This window comes from Gymnodraco acuticeps, unplaced genomic scaffold (assembly GCF_902827175.1).
Source record: "Gymnodraco acuticeps unplaced genomic scaffold, fGymAcu1.1, whole genome shotgun sequence".
In the NCBI taxonomy this organism is placed as follows: Eukaryota; Metazoa; Chordata; class Actinopteri; order Perciformes; family Bathydraconidae; genus Gymnodraco; species Gymnodraco acuticeps.
The window spans coordinates 6,376-31,924 of NW_022990665.1; the positions used below are offsets into that span (position 1 = coordinate 6,376).

Sequence of the window (25,549 nt, forward strand, 5' to 3'; positions counted from 1 at the left end):
ATAGTGAAGAACTGTTATGATTCACATATTCATTTATTATTGAATAAACTATATTTATTTTTTGGAGGAGTTAATGATGAATGTTCATCAAGATGCTTGCTCACCCTCCTTCAAATTTGAAAAACAAGTAATTATATCATTATTGATATACAGTTACAACCTTGACTTTACATCAGAAAGAACAAACATTAAAGAAGTGACTAACTGCATCAGTTAGGGTTAAAAAACGTGTATTCAGCTAAAACATCGCTGCAGTTATTATCCAGTGGAAGGTCCTTACCTACTGGCCTAGTTAAATCAAAGTGGTTACTTTCTGTTGGCTGGGCAGTGTAGTTTTACACACCGTCTTATTTTACTTTTTCAGGACTTAAAATTGAAGAAAAAAATATATACACGCATACAAGGTCATCATCTTAACAGTTTGTTATTCTCATCGAGTCATCCGTGAGCAGTGCATCAAGTTGGCATGTCTATTACAGCTGAATGCGGCGATTACTATCTTGTTCAGCAAAACGCCTCACAAATTTATTAAGATCAACAGCTGTAGTGCGTTTTGATTCAATGCTGAGTACAGCCAAACTTGACATTCTCTTCTCTGTCATTGTAGACAGCAAATACCTCATTCCTTCAGTGCTTGGGTCCGAAAGGCTTCTCGTTTTGCGCCGTCCCGTTCAAATGAATTCGCCACCAATCATATTTCCACTCTCGCGCCAGGACCGGGGGAGGGGTTACATGACGTGCATCTTGTGCTGCATTCACTTGCACTCGGACATTAGAGACTTTCTCTCATAAATGTCCGATGAGCAACAACTTTTCTTTCAAAACAAAGATGCCAACTGGGGTGGCAGCTGGGGTGGCAAGGCTATTGTTTAGGGTGGCAGTTGCCACCCCATGCCACCCCGGTAGATCCGCCCCTGCAACCAATATACAAGCTGTTAATAAACTTTTCAATCAATCAATCAAAACGGTCAAAAATGTTTTTTTCCCTCCCAGAGCTGTCAGCGCAGCGCCTCCCCAGATCTGGCGCCCTAGGCGAACATCTATAACGCCATTGCTACGGGCCGACCCTGAGTTCATATGCAACTCGCAAATATCTTTCTCTCTCTCTCCTCTCTTTTCTCTCCTCTCTTCTCCCTTCTCTCTCTCTCCCTCTCCCTCTCTCAATGTTGGTGCGTAAATGCGCCTTTTTTCAAATGACCCGGTGCTCTTTTTTTGGCGGAGGTGCGCATGCGCACCTGCGCACCAGTTATGTGCAGCCCTGGATATACAGATACCCCTCAGCCACAGTATGCAAAAACCTTACCCCCTCTGTTGACCACACATACATTTAAGAATCTCTCCCATGCTGTGACCTAATCAGAGGAACAGTTTACAGTCTGCAATGTTAATACACTTGATCACACAATTTCCATAACAGCATCAACATACTTAAAGTTCCAAAAGTAAAAGTACTCATTACGCAGATTAGCCCATTTCAGAATAATATTGCATGTCTTCATTATAGTACTGATCCCTTTGTACACAACATATACATTAATTGAGACACACAAGGAACAAAAGACCATGTAACACCATTATTGACTGTTCTCTAGCCTTTATTTACATATGAAAAATGAGAAACATAAACATAAAAAAAGAAAATAATTACAACAATCTATTTTTTTCACATTTGTGAGTAGAACCAGGGTTTGTGATTTCCCCAAAAGGCTCTCACAAAACTATGTTTAATCCTTATACAAACGTTGCATCTGTATTTTAAAGATTTACCTGACCTGGCATTCACTTCTGACAAAATCATTCACTTACGAAAAATGCAAATCTAGCAAAGTTAGTATACAATTTTCTTTTTTTTCTAAACTCAGTTGAAGGAAGGCGTTTGTAACATGTATGCAAGTGACAGATACAGTTCATTAAGCGTCGCAACTTTTTAATTCTAATTCTTTTTAAGCTCCTAATTGGATGTGTCAATTCTGAATCAGGTTCTGTGGCTAATGCTCTTTCATATAGACTAATTCACTAGTGCACTTCATTACATATCAAAGAAAAAAAACCTCGCTCTTTCCCACTAAAATGAGGCACAATGACTGGCAATACATCATTGAATGCGGTCTAGATATGACATGTATATCAAAGTACTAGGCTTATCTAAATTTCTGCACCAGGGTCCGAATAAAATAAAAACTCGGTCAGAATGTTTATTAAGAATAGTTAATAAAAAACAAAGTGCTGTCTAACCTTTGTCTCTTTATCATTAAGGACATGTTCAAGCACAGTTTGTGCTGGCGACAGGGGCGGCGCCAGGGGGGAGCTAGGGGGTGCTGAAGCACCCCCCAGGATTGCCAAAGCACCCCCAAGAAATATGTGTTTTTTTTCGAAAATTATTAATATTATTTTTATTAAATTAAATCAGAAAAATTATTGATTACATCAATGCAAATGTGAAACAAACAAATGTTTGACCAAAAACATAAAGTCAACACAGGTGATATGATTAGGCCAATGGCCAGCACCCATTAGATTTTTGACCTACCCATAGGCTAAATTACTTTGTGACACTTGAGTGACTTCCTGTTAGCTGGAGCCCCACATGATTTGCTAACAGCAAAGTGACAAATGTATCGTTTTTTAGTCCTTAAACGTTCACATGTGGACACTCAATCAAAACCAACTGAAAGCGAGAGGGATTCTGCACATAATAGGCCTCGTGAGTACAAGTAGCTTACTTCTGGGTCTGTTTCATTCAAGCTCTGCTCTGTGTGTGTGTGGCACGAGCCATTTTGTGTGCGTGCGCAAGCGAGCGAGAGCTCGCGCACCGGTGGGTATCTACCGGAGATCGTTGTGGTTAGCATCTGGTGCTCGCTAGCCAAGCTATTGGATATAAGGAGCTTTTTCAACAACAAGGTGGAGGGAGAACTCTCTCCTGTCAGACGGAGAGTCTCAGATAACCTCAGCTCAGGTGAAGTAAAGGACTCTCATGCGGCTTTCACACCAGCGCTTTTCCCTTTCTAGCTCCGAGCTAGAGCTTTTCTGGTTCAACTCCGGTTTCCCCTTTTCTGCTCCCGCTCTGTTCACACCGCCCAGAGCCGTATAATAGTGCTTCTATTATACGGCTCTGACACCGCCCAGCACCCGACTGGTGCTGCCGCTGCTGCGTCATGACGTCATCATTTACATCGCTGATTTGCTCCCCAACGGCATTACGGTGCTCACAACAACAACACCAACAACAACAACAACGGGGAACTGCGTGGCGTCGATGATCGTGTTGCTTTTAATCACACGAAGCCAGATTAAATTGAATAACGACTTCTCCAACCTTATGCTTTTCTCCAGAGTGCCGTGGTTCATTGTTTATTAATGTGTTTCTGCGGCATTTACCGACCGCTGCAGTGTTGGCTGCTCTTCCACGGGAGTTTATTGTCCTCCGTTAGCTCCCGGTTAGCTCACACTGCTGCGGCAGCTCTAAAGTATTCACTGTCCGACTCACACAAGCAGCTGATACATATCCCCAGTTCCCCTTAGCCTAAGTGAATGTGTGTCAGTCTGAATTGACGCTGTTTGGTATCACAACGCTGTTATGAAAGTTTCTCTGGTATAAAATGGGTGATGTTAGCATAGCAACCGAAGCTAAACTGACTACTTGCTATTGCTATCCTATTGTGGCATACACAGTTTTCTACAGGCACATTTTACCGGCGTATTTTTATTATGATTCTACTTGTGATAGTCGGACACGACAACCTGTGCAGCCCATGTATTGATTCCATCCGATAGCTGCTATAATACAAAACAACACGTCTGCCTCTCTCCACAATGATCAATAACAGTGAACGGATGGTCAAAGTAAGGTACACATAAACAGAATCACACGAAGCCTGGTTAGTGTTGCCTGACTTTATAAAGTGTGTTTATAAGCACTACTGCTTGTAGGCAGGCATGACAGTCGACCCATGTTCAGGGGAGGAGGGTTTAGTTTCCTGCACGCCTCGACGTAAGAGAGACGTAAGCGACGCCACCTCTTAGCTCCGAAGCTCTTGCCTCTAGACCGACAATTTTTTGGAGCTGGAAGTGAACCGGATTCCGGAGCTAAGAGCCGGCGCCGCTGCGGTGTGAACAGGAAAACCCGGCGCTTTTCAGGCTCCAGCTCCGAGCCGGAGCTGAAAAAGCGCTGGTGTGAAAGGGGCATCAGTGTTTAGATAGTTAACTTTAGTCTAGTTATCTCAGTGGGTCTGAAACGGTTTGTTTTAAAAGGGGAGTGATTTATCTATAAAGAAATAGAAAATCTGTTTACAGTTCTGTTTCATATGTATGTTGAGAGATACAGTATATCCATAGATCTCTTCATTTTGTTCTCAAAGTGCACCAGATTGATGCTTTTAACTTCAATATTTAAAAAAAAATCTTCTGTAGCGCTGGTGCATTAATGGGAAACCCTTAATGTTTGAGCACCCTCTATCAAACGTCAAGCTACCCCACAGCACCCCCTAGAGAAAATCTCTGGCGCCGCCACTGGCTGGCGAGGTACATCACTCTGGTATGGTATTGCCAACTTCTGTCTTCACTGCGTCTACTAGGAAACTGAGCTCGTTGCACAGCGTCTCGTAGCGGTAGGCCATGCGGATCTGTGCCACATTTGTCCGCCGAATGTCGTTTCCCGCCGGTCCATCCTCCAGGTAGCTGGAACCAATGAAGTGTTTCTTCTCCTGTAGGGTGAACGTGGAAAAAATTCATATTGAGCAGATTTCAGATATGAACATCACACAGCATGTGACTTCAACTGGCTGAAAGTGTAGATGAATTGTTGACAACCCGTTCTACTACTTAATGAGTTTACTACACAGTATTTACACGAGCTATCCGAGGCTGTGATTGTATTAGATAAGAAATGCCTCCCATAAAAAACAGATAAAGGAGATAAAATAATATCTTCAGTGTAAGTTTCACAGTAATCTTTGAGAGCACAACCTCTCAATTTGGATGGTGCCATTTTTGTTTATCACCGACACTAGAAGAAATTGTATTTTCAAAAACAATTGTGGCCATGTATAAACCATGTCATCAATACATAGTTTGTCCACCAGAGAGCACTGATGTGTTTATTTCTAAACTGTAAAATGTCTCTCAGCTGATGTCTCCTGATGCCAATGACTGGGATAAAAAAAGGACTTTACCTGATGAGAGAGTCCGCTCTGCAACACACTGTTTCTGGCTATCTCACACAGATCACAGGTGCTCAGCTTCCACAGCTGGGCTGCAATGGCATACTCCTCCATCAAGGCCTCCTGAAAGGGTTAAAAGCAACAATACAAAAATTATTCAATACATTTGTATGATCTCATAATGATAGTCCAAAACCCAAATTGCTAGTAAACTCAATGTCTTGGGTTGTGGACTTTTGATCAGACAACTCAAGACATTTAAAGATGGCACCTTGGTCTCTGGGATATTGTGGCTCTTTGATGTCTTCTTATATGTGCTGTCATTAGAGATATTTGATGGTGAGGGAATTTAATTGTCTTGTCATTGATTCTGTTGCAGTGGTTCTGACCTTAGTGTAGTGGAACTGCATGGGGTCGTCCGTGGACAGTGACACACGCAGGCCTTTCTGTAGGAACTCCCGCAGAGGGTTCTTGGAGTACTCCAGGAACAGGCTGTTGTTGCTCAGCGGGGACATGGCGATCGGGACCTGGGCCAGGTAGTACAGGTACTGCAACACTGGACTCTGGGGAGAAGGGGGGGTGTGGGCACCAAAGTAATGTTAGTAATGCTTAATATCTATTTGTTGAAGTTAGTGTAGGACAATTCTAAGGTTAAAGAAATATCAGATACAGATAAATAGGGTTGTAAATGCTTGGTGTCACATTTAAACAGTCAAAATCCTCCATTTCAGTTTAACCCTGAACATATTTAAGTCATCATAGATATTTAAAGCATGCCTGTTAAGGAGTTTTAAGATATGATCATGAATATAATTAATGTTCCCCTTAATGTCAATGACACGTTTACAGTGTAGAATGTCTAATTAGAAAAGGTCTTTCACAGAAACATAGATCACACTTAAGCATGTCTATAAAAAATAATTTTGCACTATTATCAAGCTCAGACTATAGTGAGCTTTGCCTTTCTCAATATTGATTCAAAGCATTTCAAGCTGAGGTATTTTGTCCTGTGGAGCAATAGGTGTTTGTATTTTTTACATCTTTCTGTTATTATTTATTGGCCAGCAAATGCAATTTTTGAGAAATACCAAATCTTGCTTCGGAGTGGGACTGTAAAATTGTAAAAAAAAAAAAAAAAAGGTGATCCTTGTGGGTTAGCACTCCACTAATTAGTATCAGTGTTGCTGGCAGTTTTGACATAGAGATGATAGTGGTCATATTAAAATCCAAAGTTATTTATCAGCATAAAAAACAATTATCCAACTCTCTAATGAATTCAGGACTTCACCTTCTTGAGGTTGAGTCCATGGGAGATGTTGTCAGCCGTCAGGAAGGCGGACACCAGGTGGGTGATGGAGCCGGCCTCGCCACAGTGGGGACGAAACTGGAAGGTGTTCAGACCTCGCTCCCTGAGGAGGCAAAAATATAATGATATCATGTCCTACCTGCAGTTAACTCATACCATTTCATGAGGTCTAACAAGTTATTTCCTCCATGTCAAAACTCATGTGCAACAATTTTTACATTTTTGGGCTCTATGGACTAAGGAGATGTTGTTATTTATTTGAAATCTATCTATACAAATATTAATGAAATATACTGAATGGAATATGTATGTGAACAAAAAGGCAATTTATGAATTTGGCCATTAAGAAAATGTGCTTGTCGGGTAAACGCAGGACTTACTTGCGCAGGTTGTTGAGCACCATGATGTTGGCGTACATGTAGAACAGGTAGTAGGTATATGGAGGGTTATCGTCTGTGGTCCACGCCTCAGGTTTTGGGCTTTTGTAAGAGAACATGTGGTCGCTGTGTTTTGATTCGTCATCCACACTGTCAAATCCTGTCACCTAAAGGATAACGAATAAAATGTCATCATTTATTTTACACAACCATTAGTTTTGTCTTTAACTGTTTGTGCAGAAGACTAACTTAACATCACTCAATAATCTTGGCAAAACCACTTAATATTTTTGTGTCACCGATTCCACCCATCATATATATGTACTTACGTATTTGAGGAATACGTGTATCTCCTTGTGCTTTTGTGGATTGACTGTAGCCTCAAACAGTGGGAGGAAAACGTTCTCCAGCATTTTTGCAAAGTTCGAAAGTATTTTCTTTGACTTGAAGATGTCACTGCAAGACAAAAGGAACCAAATACACACACATTTAAACAAAACAAACATTATAATTGATGTTATTATTCCAAAATAAATGGATTTAAACTCTAAAAGTAATGATTATATCTAAAGTTTTCTCTTTGCACTTACTAAATCCTGGGAACTTGAATCATCCATCTCATGTTGGGCGAGTGCAGCTTGTGCTGGATGAACCAAGTGGCCAGGCCCTCCCACTCGCTGGCTGAGCGCCCGTAGATGGACAGGCGGGGCTCGGCATGCTGGTACTTGCTCTCTTCCAGCTCTTTGGACACTTCCTGAAACAGTTGTTATGGGAAATTGTATCATACTAAGGGAGCATTTCAAGTTAGAACTATTTAGTGCTGTAAGGTTAATGGTCTTGTCCTTTTGTGGAGTGTAGACATGATGTTTCTCCATTTGCTAGAAGATGTGTTTGAAAGAATCCTATATATACTGTAGTATGTATCTTTTCTGTTTGTCATAGCCCCTCCCCTTCCATTCTTGATGTGAAAATGTGGGTATAAGACCCTCTGCAGACCTTCTGACTTTTGTACTTCGCTGCAAACTGCTTGACACTCTGTAACGATTTACCTTCTTGCTAGAATAAACTCCCTAAAAGACCGTCTTATTCCAAGAATCTTCATTTCAGTGAAAGGTTTCCTCACCATTTTATGTTATTTACTGGTTTGTCTCAGTAAGTTTCCACCTGAAAGTCTAGTGATGTTCCTTTATAAAGCAGAAGTAACGTTTGTCAATTGTTCACTGGACAGATAACCGATGATCCTGTCACATCTGTGCTATTTCCAAATACCAACATACTTAATGCTTTAAAGGTGGGAACACTTTTTGTTATATTCCATGGAATGCTCTTAACATCCTGATAGCAATGAATATCTTAAATGCTTTGACAATAAATACATACAAAAATATCATCTGTGGAAGCCGTGGCGCTGTAAAAAGCACGACCAATCATCTGAGCCGGCTAAAGTAACTGGATGGCCTACCTGCCTGTCAGCCTTCCATCTGTGCACAAACTTATCTCGTGCCCTCATTGGTCATGTGCGCGTTCGTGTGTGTTGGAGGAGGGGCTCTGTAAGGAAGTCTTTTTTCGGTTGTGTACTTTCAAATTCTAGCGCACTCGAGCTGATTTCTTCATTCTTACCTACCCTACCTTTAATCAAGGAACACTACAGACATGAAAGTTCATGTACTTCAGCAGTCAACCACCAGTCGGCGCAGGGCATCTACAACGTAACCCTAACCAATTATGATAGATGGTGCAGGTCTTTACAAAATATACCAAGATAAACAGTATACATAAAGATTTTTAAAGGAAAAATGTAACATGATATAAAAGAGAGAGGAGCAGGACATCTTTAAATTTGACGGGCCGAATTTTTTTGCCAATTTGATCAACAAATCCCCTAAAATTAATTTCTTCAGCATTTGACCTGTTGCTTTTTCCAATTCATTGTATTTGGTTAATGGTTGACTTCTGAAAATTCCAGTTTAGCTTCAGCCAACTTTTCGAGAACAGGTCAGATAATTATTTAGGGCCTCAAAGTGATAACAAAACTCATACTGCACCTTGATGATTCGTGCAAAGTATTCTCCTTTGATGTGGTTGTCTGATTTCAAGTAGATCTCTCGCAGTTCGCTGGCGCCCACGGGGTTGTACTTGGAGTTGAACTTGTCAAACCGATGAAATGTTTGCCTTCCCTAGGAGGGTCATTCGTGAGAGAGGGTGAATCTTTTGATAACATTTTCATTCCAACAAAATGACTGTTTATTATTTTCAGATTACGTATTAAAAAGATCGTGCATGGAACATAAAAAAGATTGCATCACACCATATGAAATGCTTGAACACGCATAATTGCATCCTTCTGTAGTCATTTTAAAACCACACATTTGTTATTGGCAGGCTCATGGAGTTATTAAGCGATACCTGCCCTATTTACCTCAAGAACGTTGTTTTTTTAGAACAATTATCTGGCAAAACCGATGTCTGACGGCATTTCAGAAATGTTACTGAACTTGTTTTTAAGAACTTTTGACAGCAACGACTTTGTTCTTACAGCGTGCACGTCCAGAGAGTCCACGGTGAGGTCGTACGGGTCCATGTTGAGTTTGTTGAAGACTTCCTTGTGTGTGATCTCCTGACCGTCCTTCTCCAGGACCACGCGATCTGTCTCTTCCTGGTATGTGGTCTTTATAAATTTCAGCAGATGCTTCTGGTTCATGCAAGCAGCCGCGTGTATGTGTGTGTCCACCTGTGTTTTGACATGAAGCAAACAGTTAGGATGTGCATGACTTTATTGGACAAGTAACAGTGGAACTTTAAATGTATGTTAATTAGATCAAGCACTAGAGATAACTTTCTCGAGTCGAAGCTCAGAGTGACTCAATGTTGACCGGACGATTTGCATTACATCATTTTGACACAGTGATTTTCGTAAGTGGCTAGTTTAATGTATAATGAACTAGATGGAAAACACCAACCAACCTTTCTGACGTTGTAGAAGTCTCTATGTGGGACACATTTCAGCTCTTTTAGCTCTGCCATTTCATTCATCATTTCATGAAGATAGAATTTAGATGCCAGGAAGTTCAACCGTCTGTGACAGTACGTTTTCCTGTGAGGGAGCAAAAGATTTCAGGTAGGAACATTTGAAATTACTCATTCAACTCATGTTAATGGTTGCAGTGAATCTACTTTCCCCCCTGCAGACTGATGCTCTTCTGCATGCACCGTTCAGGAAGGGAAAACTATTCACAGTAGTTTTTGAAATATCAGTTAAAAGCTATGTAAAATGTCCTTTTGCCCTATTGTCGTTATGTATATTTAAAACATTTGTGTACTTACGTTGGGCCGTCAGCTATCATTGCGAGGACATGGCTCAGGTCTATAGCAAAGGTCTCGAGGTCGGGGTAAGGGAGGCTGTGAGGCTGCTGTTGTTTCAGGGCCTCAGCAGTGTCGTAAACATGAACTATGCCATCCTTCATCTGCAGCTCGTAGTTCAGGTTCTCAGGAATACCCTCCATGGAGTATGGGTCCTCTCCTTCATGAGGGAACGGCCAGATTTCTAAACACAATGAAAGGAAATAAAAACGGAAAATAATGAATATGCTTTGCAGTAGGAGTTATATACCGTTAACAGTACCGACACATCTTGAAGAATATCAAGACTCAATGTATCTCATCATGATTATAGGATGTGTATCAGAACTAATATTTGACCACTGATGCAATTGTTAAAAGACAAAATAACAGTCATTATGTCTCACACACAATTAAGTGCAGCTGTTGGAAAATCTATTTTTAGATAATAGTATGTGACGCATGCTCTTCAAACAGCCAAAGTACAGATGTATAAATGCTAAAAAGAAAGTCACAGTTACTGTCATGCTTGTGATATCATAAGCTAATTTATTCTCTTAAAGCATTCTCCAAAGCTTTGTTGTTTATAAGGACCCACATTTGTGAGATATTCATTAGTTGTTTCATCACCTGCTAGTCATCTATTTAGTCCCAACATAGTACACTTTATGTGCCTCATCTTTTTACTTGTCATATGGTTAGAGCGTATAGTAAACAAATAAATGATTAGTACTGCACATTATTACATTGCATTTAGCTGACGCTTTTATCCAAAGCGACTTACAATAAGTGCGTTCGACCAACAAAATACAAACTAGAAGAAAACAGAATCATATAAGTACATCAGGTTTCATAGAGCCAAACATTTCAAGTGCTACTCAACTGGCTTTAGATAAGCCAGCCCTTTATTAGTATATAAGTGCTTTGTTAATAGTTCTATCGCTCGAAGTGGAGTCGAAAGAGATGAGTTTTCAGTCTGCGCCGGAAGGTGTGTAAGCTATCTGCTGTCCTGATGTCAATGGGGAGCTCATTCCACCATTTAGGAGCCAGGATAGCAAACCCACGTGTTTTTGCTGATGGGAACTTGGGTCCCCTTCGCAGCGAGGGTGCAGCGAGCCGTTTGGTTGATGCAGAGCGGAATGCACGCGCTGGGGTGTACGGTTTAACCATGTCCTGGATGTAGGAAGGGCCAGATCCATTCGCAGCATGGTACGCAAGTACCATTGTCTTGAAGTGGATTCTAGCAGTTACCGGAAGCCAGTGAAGGGAGCGGAGGAGCGGAGTGGTGTGGGAACATTTAGGAAGGTTGAAGACCAGACGAGCCGCTGCATTCTGGGTGAGCTGCAGAGGTCGGATGGCACATTCAGGTAGACCAGCCAGGAGGGAGTTGCAGTAGTCTAGGCGTGAGATGACGAGAGCCTGGACCAGAACCTGAGTCGCTTTCTGAGTCAGCTGGGGACGTATCTTCCTGATGTTGTAAAGCGTGTATCTGCAGCAACGGGTTGTAGCAGCGATGTTTGCAGTGAAGGACAGGTTGTTATCTAGGGTCACACCCAGATTCCTTGCAGTCCGAGTCGGGGAAACAACAGAGGTGCCAATGTTGATTGTTAGGTCAAGAGTGGGACAATCTTTTCCCGGAAGGAAAAGCAGTTCAGTCTTGTCAAGGTTGAGCTTGAGGTGATGATCAGACATCCACTGAGAGATGTCAGCTAGACAAGCAGAGATGCGTACTGCACATTTTATAGTCATGTTCCCAGTACATATAAGTCATATAAATTTATTGTCTGTGTTGGAGAAGCCTCCTGAAGCATGTCCCATATCTGTTGTCAGGAATACTTCCACTGACCTTAGCTCACACACTTCACACTTACTTAAAATAGACGTTTAGAATAGTTAGACTCATCCTTAACATGCGATAAGCAGTTAAATGTTAACAACATAGCGTTTAACCCTTGACATAAGATTCTCATAGCAGCAGTTGTTCCAACACTTTATTTCTTATTATGATATCATTAGCATTGTAATGAATCAGGTGTTATATTAGTCCCTGCTTGTTTCTGAATTGTGTTGCTAACATTGGACGTGAGAGTGCCCTTGTCTTTGTCAGCTAATTGTTGCTCACTGACAGCAAAGACAATAAGTCATCCTTTTCATCACAGTTTTTCATTATTTCAAGTATTTGCCATGTTTGTCCCTTACCAAAAATAAGAGTGTAATGTTAGACGCCCCTTAGAGTTGCAACGTTTTTCAGATTTTGTATTCCCTTTTTTTTTTTTTTTATCTTAAAGGTCACCTATCATGCTATTTTTAGGCAATAGCATAGGTCTCAGATATATACAAAAATATTAAAAAACATGTCTATGAAGTGTTTTGCTCAAAATACTAAACAGATCACCCATTCTAGCCATGCCTCATATCCCTCTATTTCACTTCCTGTTTCAAAAGTGCTGATTTTATGTATAAAGCTTTAAAAAAACAAAAATTTGATAAAAAAATTAAAAAGGAGGGGTCTGAGCTCATGCGGGACCCGGCAGCTACTGTCTAAACTAAATGCTGCCGTGATGAAACACCATATCATGGATTATCAAGGATTGTCTCTGAAACAGTTTGGAGCTCAAAGGCTTTCTCTCTTGCCGGTTATACCACAAGGTGAGTTCCTTTTTACTTCCTACTTCTTCACACACATGCTCTCCAGTACAGGTTAGCTCTGAGTGTTAGCGATGCTAATGTAAACACCGACCATATTACGTCCAAAACAGTCGGGCATTGTTTCTGATAGCAACGTTTCTGATTGGGCCGTGGGTCCACATTTCAGATATTACGTCATATCGGACGCAAATCTGGATCAGCTCCGTTGTAGCCCCGTTTTTAGAGATTTGGGTACGGAGGAAAAGAGAGAGGGTTTTATTTTCTGACGCTCTGAGTTCCCCGACATACCGGGGACACATCTTTATGTATAAAATACATTAAAAAGTGCATTTTGCATGATAGGTCCCCTTTAAAACAATATCCCAAATGTTGTTTAACATAGAAACACAGTTCTCTCTTGGGTGATGTATAGGATTATGTTATGACATCCCATTTTCATTGTTTTTGTAATAGTACAATACGAAAAATATACATTTTCAATCAAAAAGTATGATATGGAATTAGATATTTCTAAATAGGAAAAGAGTTGGGGACCCCCTACCTGGCATGACCTCATCCTCCTCTCGCCACTCTTCATTATCGGCGTTGCGGAGGAATCGTGCAGCGGTCCTGGGGAAGTGATGGTATGCCAGTCTGCAGTATTTCTCTCTGATGAACAGAGCTCCGAGGATACTTTTGGCTGCCTGCTCATAATCCTCAACTGTGATCTGGAGGGGGCAAAAGTTCATCTTTAGATTTGTTGGAAAATGTTTTTTTTTTAAAAGGATAAATGCTTAAAACATGGGTAAGAAGATGGCCTTTCCCCTGACACCCCTTAAGCCAAACCTTTTTAATATATTTATCTAGAACACTTCCTGGTGTTAAATGACCAACCTCCCTGGGTCCTTACAATAGTTACAGACTTAAATTAGTTTTTGAGTGTGTAACCGATGTATAACTTCACTTGTTTATATTTCAGTAAAATCATTGTCCATACTTTATTTGTAAAACTTGTCACTGTCACTTTATTTTTTAGATGCTTTTATTTTTGAAAAGTACGTTTTATTTTTGGTACTCTTGGCACCGGCACATTTCTGCAGACTCGCGCTGCTTTCCTCAGTTAGCTTCAGGCTAGTGATGGGAATTCCGGCTCTTCTTGGTGAGCCGGATTATTTGGCTCGGTTTACCAAGAAGAGCCGGCTCTTTCGGCTCCCAAACGGCTCTTCAGTTTATCACTTATTATACCTTTTAATTAAATCAAATGTAGCCCTGTTTTGACTAATGATTTATATGTGTACACATATATCACTTAAATTATTCAATACATCCTTTGTACTGAAGTATTCAAAAGTAAAAATTACATGTTTAATATAAATGATTTGCTGTGGCCAATTGTTTTCATTGCATTTACAGACCCGTGCAACTCTCTGATACCACCCAATGAATGCATTGACTTGCTTGTACAACCACGCTACACAAAACAGATAGCAACACCTATACAAACTATTTTTTTAAAAGGAGCTACTGTATCGACCTATATAAATATAGTTTTTTTTTCAAAATACCAAAAAGATCCTGTATTTGAGCCATGCCTCATTTCGCTCTATTTGCTCTTTCCAGCGCTGTTTTTGCAGGGGGCTGATTCTGTGAGCTGCAGCTGACCACGCCCCCCTGCAGGAGAGGGGAGCGTGCTCTGAGATCAGCTGCTGGGCTGTCAGAAGAGGGGGAGCAAAAGAGATCTCCGTCCTCCGTGTTTTATTCTTATAGAAGTAAGAAGAGAAGTAATGGGGCAGAAACCCTCCTTTTTACGCAGCGGTCCAGACATAGACATCAAACGGCGACACATATTCAGTGTGCAGTTCCTTTGGCATTAGGGCAGGGATATCTAGATACTTTCCAAGGTTTGACATAATGAATTGTGCTACTTTTAAAGCAAGCAACGATGTTTTCAAATCTGTAATCAAAAAGCTCCTCAAAAACACTATCGAAGCAGTTCCTGCCGTTGCTACGTTAGTTCAAACAGTAACAACGGACTACTTTTCTTAGCGGATGCATGTCAATTTAAATCAATACATAAAACTATTTTTTAAATCAATAAAATCATTTTCTAAATCCATAAAAGCATTTCCATTCATATTGGGAGTCATGTCGTTACTTTGTTGAGAATGTGGCCATGTAATAAGCGGGATAATGTGCACATTGCATAATGTGCCTTCATGCCGATCTAGATCCCTCCGCAAAAATGGCTCGTTCGCGGGCGAGAGCCGGCTCCCGTCGTTCACTTAAAAGAGCCGGCTCTTTGAGCTGGCTCGTTCGCGACCGACACATCACTACTTCAGGCCCCACTGAGGAGAAGTAAGTGGAACGAGTGGTGCCATAAATGTTGTATTTTATATGTTAATAGATTGTTTAATGTTACACTTCACACAAGCCAAACCTATTTGCTAGTGATGGCGAGATGAAGCCTTATGAAGCTTTCCAGCCAATTGGTTCGCAAAAGGGTTCATCTCATGAGGCTTCATCATGGGCTTCATTTGAACACAAACCCCCCTGTTGGTCAAAGTGTGTAAAACAGGCAGAGACATCTCAACAGTGTGCTCTGTCTATCTCATACCGAGTTCCATTGAGTAAAGCCTTAGAATAACTCTAAACAATGAACATAAAATCATATTTTTATGTTAACAATATTGTATGTATTCCAGTTTAATGATTGTGATTGAAAAGCCTAAGGAGGCTGGTAAACATTGCAAAGAGGGATTTGTATTCCTTAATAATATTCGTAAACTTAACCATGTTGTAGCCTGAGAAAGGCTAAACCATATCAAAGAATACATTTGTTAACTACATTATCTCATTTAGCTGTAGCTTTTATAAACAACAAAAAATATGTATTGTCCAGTCGTTGAACCAGGGACCCTGCGGTCATGAGTCAACTGCTTTCCAGCTGAGCCACAGCACACACACTAAAGCTCCCTGAAAACACTGTAACATATGTATTCCTGTATTTATTGATGTTTTTATTCCTACATTTATTTATGCTTGTATCTATTTATACTTATGACATGTTCCGACCTCTATAAGTGAGGGTCTGAGCTCTCTTGATTCCATCGTGTCACCGGGCCCGGGTACAGGAGGGGTAATATGGTTGTTATTATACATCCATGGGTATTATTAGTGTTGTGGTTCAACGGTTCAACCGATCTGAATCGCTTCGTGAAGCAGTCACGTGGTATCGACAGGCAGCGAGGCTTCGTTTGTCATCGATGACGTCACTGGCCCAAAACGATACAAGCCTCGATACATCGATACAAGCTTCACAAAAAGCTTCGGGGATTACTCGACACACGCTCCGAAGCCTCGGCGCAATACGTAACATCACTACTATTTGCAGTTAATATCTATATTTTGCCGTGTGTGACTGTAGTTTATATAATGTGCAGCGCTTCAAACAGTGTTTGGGAGTTTTCTAAAGTTTAGCTATATGCTAACCTAACATGTGGGTGTTTTCTTCCACTGAAGGTGTGAAGTTAGAAAGCTGATGAAGCCATTTCCTGCTTTAATTATTAGATTCTGTTTTGCACAGGTATGTGGGTATTATTTTTGAGTTTTGTAACTGTAAATTGTATTGTTTGTTATGTAAGTGTACATTAATGGTTATATTTGTGTATATTGGTTTACAAAGAAAAGCCGGTTTGCCACCATGGATAGATGTATATCTGTTAATTGTATTATTTAGAACTCTGTATACTTTCCTGAGTTAGCTTCAGGCCCCACTGAGGAGAAGTGTGAAGTTAGAAAACTGATGAAGCCATTTCCTGCTTTAATTATTAAATTCTGTTTTGCACAGAGAATAAATTGTGGTTGGCAAGAAAGAAGTCGTTTGCATTCACACAACACAACACAACGCAGAGATCACGTGTGGCGTCAAACCAGACCGGTTACAAGTGCCTATTTGTTTTTGCTTTCTTTGTCAGCTCTTTTGAAATGCTGTTAATCCTCTTTGAGTGCTGGAGATGTCTGAATCTACAGTTACAGGTTTGTATTATTTTTAGTCAATGTGTGTCAACATGCTGGAGTGTTAGTCCTGTTTACCCCTGCACAGTAGTCTCCACTGATGGTTACTCTCTGGAAGTCTGGAAAGTTCTCTGGAGGAAAAGGTTCAGGTGTGGTTGGGAGGACCAACGGGGAACGAGGAAAAGCCTGAACACAACCAACAGTCGACTGTGAACGCTTCAACATGAAACTCTTCATCCTAGTCACACACATGAAAGGACAAGAATAACTCGAATTAATACTGCAAAACAATAATAATTGTTTTCGATGTTAGGACGTATAGGATGTGCAGTAAGAGAGGTGTTTTCAGTCAAACCCACTTCTTAGCACACTCTTCAGAAGACTGTGCAGCCAGCTCCCTCTCCAGGGTCCTCTGCCTGTCCTCATGCAGACCGATGGGACAGTCCTCCTGCACGTTGAACAGAGACAAAGCTTCCTTGTTGTCTTCCTCCTTCAGAGCAGAAGCGTACACGTGCTCTGCTCGCAGACGTACTTTCTCATCCACCTTGCTCATCGACATTTTTTGGAAAAGCCTAGGCATATCTGAGAAAGTCAAGAAAGATTGAAGTTTTGGTCAATGTTTTTTTGTCCTAAATTAAAGGACATCTGCAAAGTTAAACACATTATTTAGTCCACATTGCAATAGAGTATATGGTGGTTTATAATTGTGAATAATAGGTCATTATTTCTCATTGCAAGGGTACTGAAAGATTTAGTATACTGTTTGATGTTTGATGTCTTGAAATGACATTCAGTTCAGATGAAGGAATATGTTTTTTTTAATCTGAGCATATTGCTAACATGTTGTATATGATATCCCAGGAGAAATAATATTATGTTAGTGGTTGCAATACATTCAAATGAGTTTGAGGTAGGGGTTGGCGGGGTTTAGGTGAGTAACTTGGCATGTTTCGCAATGCCACCTCATAACTCACGAGTAAACATGTCTTGAGTGACAACGTGTTCTGCCAACGTGTCGGGCAAGTTACAGTAAACACATCGTCACTGTCAGAGCTGTCCTAGACTGGCAGTGACCCCTCAACCCCCAGGCTCACCTATTCTGACATTACGAACGCAGCACAGCGAAAAGGACGAAACATGACCATATCATCACAGTTTTTAGTATATGACGCATACGTAGTACAACGGTTTTTAGCATTGCATTATCCTGTCGTTCAGATGCTACATAAGGTATGAATTTGTCTTTTATGTCAATTAATGACTGCTATTTTGTTAAATATGATTTTTTTAGAAGATTATTAACAGTTGAGTATCCTGATAATACAGCTTTTACTTTGAATGGAAACAAATGTTTGACCCTTTGTTAGAACAGCAATTATTTGCATACCATATTTTCAGTTCCCTTGACCTTTTGGTTTGAGCTGAGCCTCAATCATACCAATGGCAGGAACTAGGGTCCTATTTTTATCCGTGAGACCCTGTGAATTCATACTGTATTTTGATCAGCACAAGAAAGTTATTTTTTAAATAGCTTTGCCTGCTTACTTTATCCCTGCGTTGTGAGAAATATGGCTCCCATCCAACATCCCGTCAGTAGCGGAGATGTTTGTCTATACTGATCACCATTTCATCACTGTTACTAAAAGTATAAATGTCGTAGTCAGTGGGTCACTCCGCCTGTTCCAGCATCTATCCTCACTGTGAAAGTATTTAAATCAACAAGCACAATACAAGATGTGCTGTTGTATCAAAGCAAACGTCTCTTCTGCAGACTCACCATCCTGGGTGGTTTACATGCAACTATATCAGTCAACTATATTGCTCTCACATCGTCACAATTTCTCTTGCCTGTTCTTTGGTTATCCAATTTCGGAAGCCGGCATTCTTCACGTGCCTCTTAGCGTGTCAACACTCTCCATACTGGAACAGCTGAGATGCCTCTTGGATGACCTTGACTTACCCCCCCCCCCCATTATGGAAACCTGAGCCACAAAGGGCCGTCTGCGTATGTCGGCAGGGTCTTTTAGCAAACGCTATGACATTTCAATGAATATGCTGATCAGTACTTTTTTGCGTAGCTTTTAATATCACACAAATGCTTACATTAATATAATTCATCAGTTACATCCTTTGTTGACAGATGGTATACTACTTTCCCATAGAAAGTGGATTCTCCATTGAATCTCAGACCGTGAGAGTGGACCTCCTATCAACCAGTCATTGTCAACACATTTCATCTTATTGTCGCTACAAAGCTCTATAGCGTAGGAAGCTCTCTCTTTCTCTTACCTTCTGCTGTGAGTTTGGCCATGTTTGGCTCTCTCAGTCTGTGTCTGTTGAGGCAAGTATTTCAGCTTTCATGTGTTTCTTCTAGACTCCCTAGCTCTTAGTTTTGGCTCCACTGTTTATCTTTATTTGCCACTTGTGTCCCAGGGAAAACTTTAAAGTGTTGCTGGAAACCTCTTGACACTGTCCAGACTGTCCTCAGGTCTGGTATCTGTGTCTCTCTTTGTTATACGATGCTTCTCTCCTGGGTTTTCACTTCTCCTGCCTCTGTCAGGCTTTGCTCTGCTGTTTATCTGGTCCAGTGTCTGTATGTATAATGCAGCTGCTAGTTGTTGCTGTCAGGATAGTCCCTCCCTGTCTCTATTTTAGGGTTTTGAAAGCGTCATGGCAACAGGGGCAGATAATCCAAGCTGGTATGCCACACCTGGTCCTTACATGTGAGCAGAGATGGGGCATTAAAGAGGCAATACACACTTTAGCTCAGAGGGAATATTAAAGCCCTGGGAAAGTACATTTAAACATTATAATTGTTCCTAGATGACTGATTTGAATCATAGTTGTATCCACTGACCGTGCATCACAAAGGCCATTTATGAAATGTAAACAGTTTTTGTTAAAGCTGTTTATAGAAACCATTATCTACTAAAAGCAAACATCCCATCTGTTCTTCCTGGTTGAGCTAGCATATATGGGTGTAAGCTGCTGCTGTCAATGTGTTAATGGCAGAATGTAAACACATTTATTTTGACAAGAAATGTAACTCCCATCCTTTGACAAGGGATAGAAGAATTTTAAAATACACAGCCGGAAAAAATCTGCCACTTCCTTACAGAGCCCCTCCTCCAACACACACGAACGCGCACATGACCAATGAGGGCACGAGATAAGTTTGTGCACAGATGGAAGGCTGACAGGCAGGTAGGCCATCCAGTTACTTTAGCCGGCTCAGATGATTGGTCGTGCTTTTTACAGCGCCACGGCTTCAACAGGTGACGTTTTTGTATGGATTTTGTCAAAGCACTTAAGATATTCATTGCTATCAGGATGTTAAGAGCATTCAATATAACAAAAAGTGTATCTTGAGCCGGTTTCTCAAACTTACCTACCCCACCTTTAAACCTGGAACTAACAAAGCTTAAATGATTGCCTATAAAAGCAACATTAAACATTAAATAATCAGTTGCATTCATTCCTTATGGCTCTATCTGCAGCTTTTCCAGAGTCATTTCTTATGAGTACATTTCTCCACAGGCCAACAACAGCTTCAACAAAACTATTTCCCTCAAAGAACAAACCAAACATGCCCTGTTGTCCTGAGAGAGAAAGTGCAGAAGGAAACATCCATTAAACTCAGTGTGCTGCTCTGTGATGCTAGCTCAGATACTTGGCATCTCATCTTGGGGGCAAGGTCATCAATGTTTGTCATCAATGTTCTGAAGAGACCCTCAGGATTGAGTGAAGGTGTGCGTGCAATATACCGGCGGGCCAGATCTAATAATAATTAAATTAAATTCACCAAGGGCCTGATTTGGCACCCGGGCCTTGAGTTTGACACATGTGGTGTAGAAGGATAGAGGTAGACTTTGATTTACCACTGCTGTCAACAGATACATGCATTACATGTTACTTGTTAGACGCTTTTATCCAAAGCGACTTACATACTCAATACTGTGGACAATCCCCACAGGAGCAATTTGGGGTGAAATGTCTCCGGGACACAACGACATGCTGACCGCAGTGGGGTTTGAACCTGTGCTCCCCTGATCCGAACTCCAACGCACTAATCCACTGCGCCACACGCCTCCCTGCTACATGCTGTAGTGAGTGTAGTCTGTCAGATGGTGCATGTTTTAATATGTGGAAATTAGAGTTGAGTTACTTTAGTGAGCCTGCTGTTTGTTAGTTGGTTCTTCATGTGTCTGTGTATTTACTCACCTTTCCCAAAGCAGGGTGTCGACTGCTGCTTAACCAGGGGCGTGTCCCATCTGCTCATTTTGATCTGGATTAAGAAGAACAAAAGCTTTAATTAACATTAGACTAACCCACTATTCAGTGATGAATTAACTGGCTTGGGAGTGGTTTTTCATTTGAAACAGACAAAGAAATGTAATGCTCCTTAATAGTTCAGTATTTTACCTTGCATTTAAAAAAACGCGTCGTATTCAATTGATTTATCCCTGTATATTTTTTTCTCTTGTATTTGTTTTTTATGATTTTTCGAGTTTTAAGCTATAAGCCTGAACTGTTTGTCGTCGGTGGTGGAAGCAAAGTCATAGGGGACTCTACTAACCGTAAGTGGGTCAGAGGACCCATAACACTGCTGATTTAAAAACACTTTTGTTCTTATCCCAGTTGTTATTGCATCCTTTCATAGAGCAAGCTGGCTACCTGTGGTTAACCCTGCACTGCCTTCCTCTTTAAGCGTTATTACAAAAACACTGTCAACATGCTTTTGCTACCCCACCAACATCGTCGCAAATGATAAAGTGATCCCCTGTTTGGAGTCTACATGGTGACTTTATGGCCTGAAAACACATTTAAACGTAATATAACGGATTTTTAAAGTGCAATGGATCATAAAGCTGGCACTAAGCAAAGTAAGATTTGTCTTCAGATCTAAAGCAGAAGTAAGATTTCAAAATGGTGCAATATTTAAGTGCACTAGTTCAGGCAGAGTAATCGCACTTCCTTTCAGTTGGTCAAAACATTTAGTTCATAGCCTTTTTGGTATTGTTGTTTGTTTTGCAATAGAGGGGTCCTTTCAACTCTATTTCTGTAAAGCTTAAACATATTACTGGATAGTAAATTCTGAAAAAATTGAAGTCAAGACGATTTTTCTTAATTCTGTCTAATTCTTTTTGGAAGTATGCATATGGCCAAGATTGATATGAGCTGTAGTTTTTGAATGCTCATAACCTTTTGGAAGCACACAAAAAGAAGCCATCAATGAAACAAGACATATGAGGTATGAGGTCGGCTTCAAAAAAGGGTTAAATTCAGACTAAAGTTAGAAGTTCTAACTACTAACTCAAACTAAGATACCTTTGAACCTACGCAAAGTTACTGCAATTTAGTGCAACACATCCAAGTTGGTTAAGCTCTATAAGAATGGTCCACTAGTGCGACTAAACCACACTGGTGAATTTAAGTTGTCTGATCTAGAGTTCAACCTTAGAGATGACAGACACTTGCGAGAGTAAAAGAAGTAGAAGAAAAAAAGAACAAGGCTGGCAGTCGGTTGAGAAAGTTTCCAAACATATGTGGTTCTGGAATTTCCTGTTTCTTTTTTTGTTCAGTCAAAGAGCTTTCTAAGATACCTTTGAACCTACGCAAAGTTACTGCAATTTAGTGCAACACATCCAAGTTGGTTAAGCTCTATAAGAATGGTCCACTAGTGCGACTAAACCACACTGGTGAATTTAAGTTGTCTGATCTAGAGTTCAACCTTAGAGATGACAGACACTTGCGAGAGTAAAAGAAGTAGAAGAAAAAAAGAACAAGGCTGGCAGTCGGTTGAGAAAGTTTCCTATGTGGTTCTGGAATTTCCTGTTTCTTTTTTTGTTCGGTCAAAGAGCTTTTAAACACACATTACAACATTGAGCCACAACACTGAGTCACATCTTTGTATGGTTTGTTTCTATTTAGGTATTTGAATGTTCCTAGAATGTATGTTAAACCAGCTAATGTGGCAGCTGAGGTAATAGGAAGCTAATATTCCCTTATAAGGAGGTTTGAAATTCCAAGCCTTGAAATGAGTCATTTCTGACCACAGGATGATACAAAGTAAACACGAAGACACCCTTTCATTTCTTTTTAACGGCACGTTGAGGCTTGAGGCATTACTTGGGAAATACCGAGTTGTGTCATGATCTTGGAATACTTGCTGCAGTGTGGCATTTCAGTCATACACTATATATTATAAACTGGTTTGAACTGTTCAGCTTACTGCATTGCTATTATGCTGCCAGTATTGTCAAAGAGATAAGAGAGAATGCTGTTGTAGGTGCTTCCCTATTTACATTACATGTCAGTACTGTGGACAATCCCCACAGGAGCAATTTGAAGTGTCTTGCCCAGGGACACAACGACATGCTGACTGCAGTGGGATTCGAACTTGCTATCCCCTGATTTGAAGTCCATCATACTATCAACTGAGCCACAGCCTCCTACAATTTATTTAGTTGTTATTTAAATTTGGCACATTTAGGATGACTGTGCATTTTTAGAAAGTGTGGTCACCAAGATTACAGAAATTGTACTTTTGCAATATTTGTGGTCAAATATTATTGTAACATTATTACAACAAGCGTATTGTTATCTAAACTTTGCTGTTGACTGTTGCAGTTGATTTGGGATATTAAGTTACACTTTAATGAGGCTAAAATGTTGTTCAGTGCACTCTCATTTGACTGTCCTCTGATGCACAAAAAGACATTTTTAGCCATGCTACCGATGAAACAAATCTCAGGGGTTTGGTTGGTCCACCACTTTAGTCCAGACTTTATTATCTCAACAATTGGATGATTTGCCAAATAACTTGGTACTGACATTGATGGTTCTTTGAAGTCCTAATAACGTTGATGATCTTCTGACTTCTAATGCAACAATAAAGTATGCATTTTACATTTTAAGTAGTTTTCAAACTATTTTAGCACACACATTCGGTGTCTCGCTCAGGATACATTTGTTGATCTAAAAGTAAAACCCCAGTATGTGGATTTATGACTGGTTTATGACCAAACAGTTTGTCACTTTATGGCACCAATTTCCCTCATCCTTGGCTGTGTTTAGTTCTAAACATGTTAAAGTCGGTTTGAACAGACTTTGCTGCCGTGTACGTTAAATTAATATAATGTAGTATTATCTGGTTTTCCTCATATTGCTGTGTGTAAGAACAAATACAAGAGACAGTCAAGTTCAATAATGATTCATAAATAACGATCATATATTATTTAAAGGTGGGGTAGGTAAGAATGGAGAAACCGGCTCGAGTGCGCTAGAATTTGAAAATACACAACCGGAAAAAATCTGCCCCTTCCTTCAGACTTCCTCACAGAGCCCCTCCTCCAACACACACGGACGCGCACATGACCAATGAGGGCACGAGATAAGTTTGTGGACAGATGGAAGGCTGACAGGCAGGTAGGCCATCCAGTTACTTTAGCCGGGCCGGCTCAGATGATTGGTCGTGCTTTTTACAGCGCCACGGCTTCCACAGATGAAATGTGTTTATGTATTTGTTGTCAAAGCATTTCATTGCTATCGGGATGTTAAGAACATTCCATGGAATATAACAAAAAGTGTTTCTGAAGTGAATTACCTACCCTACCTTTAAGTAAAGGACTTTTTTATAGTTCTTTAAAGATACAATTATGCACCCTCTAAACAAAAATTAGACAAATATTTCAAAACAAGCAGGCATTAGTAGAACATAGTCGAAAGATGGTTAATGGACATGAATGTTAGCCCTCTAATGAGACCTGGAATCTCTGGAATGTGCAGAAACACGAGCAAAGGCCAGAATATACTGTACATACTTGCAGAGGAAGAGCTGAGGCTAAGACATGTAAACAATTGTTTTACCATTCATTACATTATAACTAAAACTCAGTTATAAAGGGAAATAACTTTAAATATTCCTATTCATCTATTCTTATGCCTCCCTAGATGCTTACTTATATGGAACAAAATGTGTAGGAGTAAAAACCATCAAACCCTAGAGTCAAGTATATATAACGGATACCACCATACACAGTTAAGCAAGGGTTAGGGAAAGAATGCCAGAGTGATTTAAATTACAAGATGTGACTGTAGATACAAGAGCAACAGAAAGAGAAATACAAAACTCAGGTGCAAAGAATAGTTGTGATGGCAGCTTACTTACTGTTTGCAGGGCTGTAAAGAACAACTCTTGTGACTGTAGAGAGCCTTTTCAGGAATCACCAGACAGAAGGCAAGTCTTTGCAATGAAGCCTCTTCTTGCCTGCAGACAGTTTCCTCTTTCACTGCTAGTCTGAACAAGTGTAACCAAGTTCCAGCGTTAGTTTCAGGAAGTGATCTGTATCTATGTTGCTCACTGTAGTAGAGGAAGTGCTGAAGGAAGCTTGTATTTGCACCAGTACTTGTGCCTCTTTTTCAAGTGCATGGAAACTATTCATAGACCACACCCATCTTTGTTTAACCAGGAAGTATCTGCAGCTCATTGTGCAGGAAAGGTCTCTGATTGCACAAAGGAATGTGCACCTGTGGCAGTCAACTGTGGGTTTTCTTCGGAAGTGTACGATGTGAGGGTCTAAGGACAGAGGGTGTCGTATTGTCATACTGATATTTTGTACAAACTGTAAAGTCCACTGAGACAAATGTAACATTTGTGATATTGGGCTATATAAATAAACATTGATTGATTGATTGATTGATTGATTGAGTCAGATAAAAGTTTG

The 25,549-nt window shown here is 40.4% G+C and overlaps 1 protein-coding gene across 3 annotated transcripts; it reads right to left on the reverse strand.

The window, feature by feature from the left end:
- Nucleotides 1–1,574: 1,574 nt before the first annotated feature.
- On the reverse strand, nucleotides 1,575–25,234 carry ampd3b (adenosine monophosphate deaminase 3b). Of its 3 annotated transcripts, none has more exons than XM_034229598.1 (17): nucleotides 24,994–25,234; nucleotides 21,045–21,108; nucleotides 17,183–17,405; nucleotides 16,902–17,061; nucleotides 13,372–13,537; nucleotides 10,167–10,386; nucleotides 9,807–9,936; nucleotides 9,379–9,573; nucleotides 8,888–9,019; nucleotides 7,433–7,596; nucleotides 7,172–7,298; nucleotides 6,846–7,009; nucleotides 6,448–6,568; nucleotides 5,549–5,722; nucleotides 5,172–5,282; nucleotides 4,521–4,703; nucleotides 1,575–2,286 (listed from the first exon to the last, which is right to left on the reverse strand). In XM_034229598.1, exons 2-16 carry the CDS (start codon nucleotides 21,100–21,102, stop codon nucleotides 4,527–4,529), a joined length of 2,322 nt encoding a protein of 773 aa, XP_034085489.1. In that variant the 5' UTR covers nucleotides 21,103–21,108; nucleotides 24,994–25,234; the 3' UTR covers nucleotides 1,575–2,286; nucleotides 4,521–4,526. The 3 variants fall into 3 exon arrangements, with proteins under 3 accessions (XP_034085489.1, XP_034085490.1, XP_034085492.1); XM_034229599.1 differs by having other exon boundaries at nucleotides 24,990–25,234; XM_034229601.1 differs by lacking the exons at nucleotides 21,045–21,108; nucleotides 24,994–25,234 and adding an exon at nucleotides 19,113–19,409.
- Between the last annotated feature and the right edge of the window lie 315 nt (nucleotides 25,235–25,549).

What these genes read in the sequence shown, in the direction of transcription:
- ampd3b (XM_034229598.1), bottom strand. Translation starts at nt 21,102, where the DNA reads ATGAGCAGATGGGACACGCCCCTGGTTAAGCAGCAGTCGACACCCTGC. An exon ending in TCTGAAGAGTGTGCTAAGAA is followed by an intron (nt 17,062 to 17,182) that starts GTGGGTTTGACT and finishes GTGTGTGACTAG; the next exon opens with GATGAAGAGTTTCATGTTGA. An exon ending in ACTCTCTGGACGTGCACGCT is followed by an intron (nt 9,020 to 9,378) that starts GTAAGAACAAAG and finishes TGACCCTCCTAG; the next exon opens with GGAAGGCAAACATTTCATCG.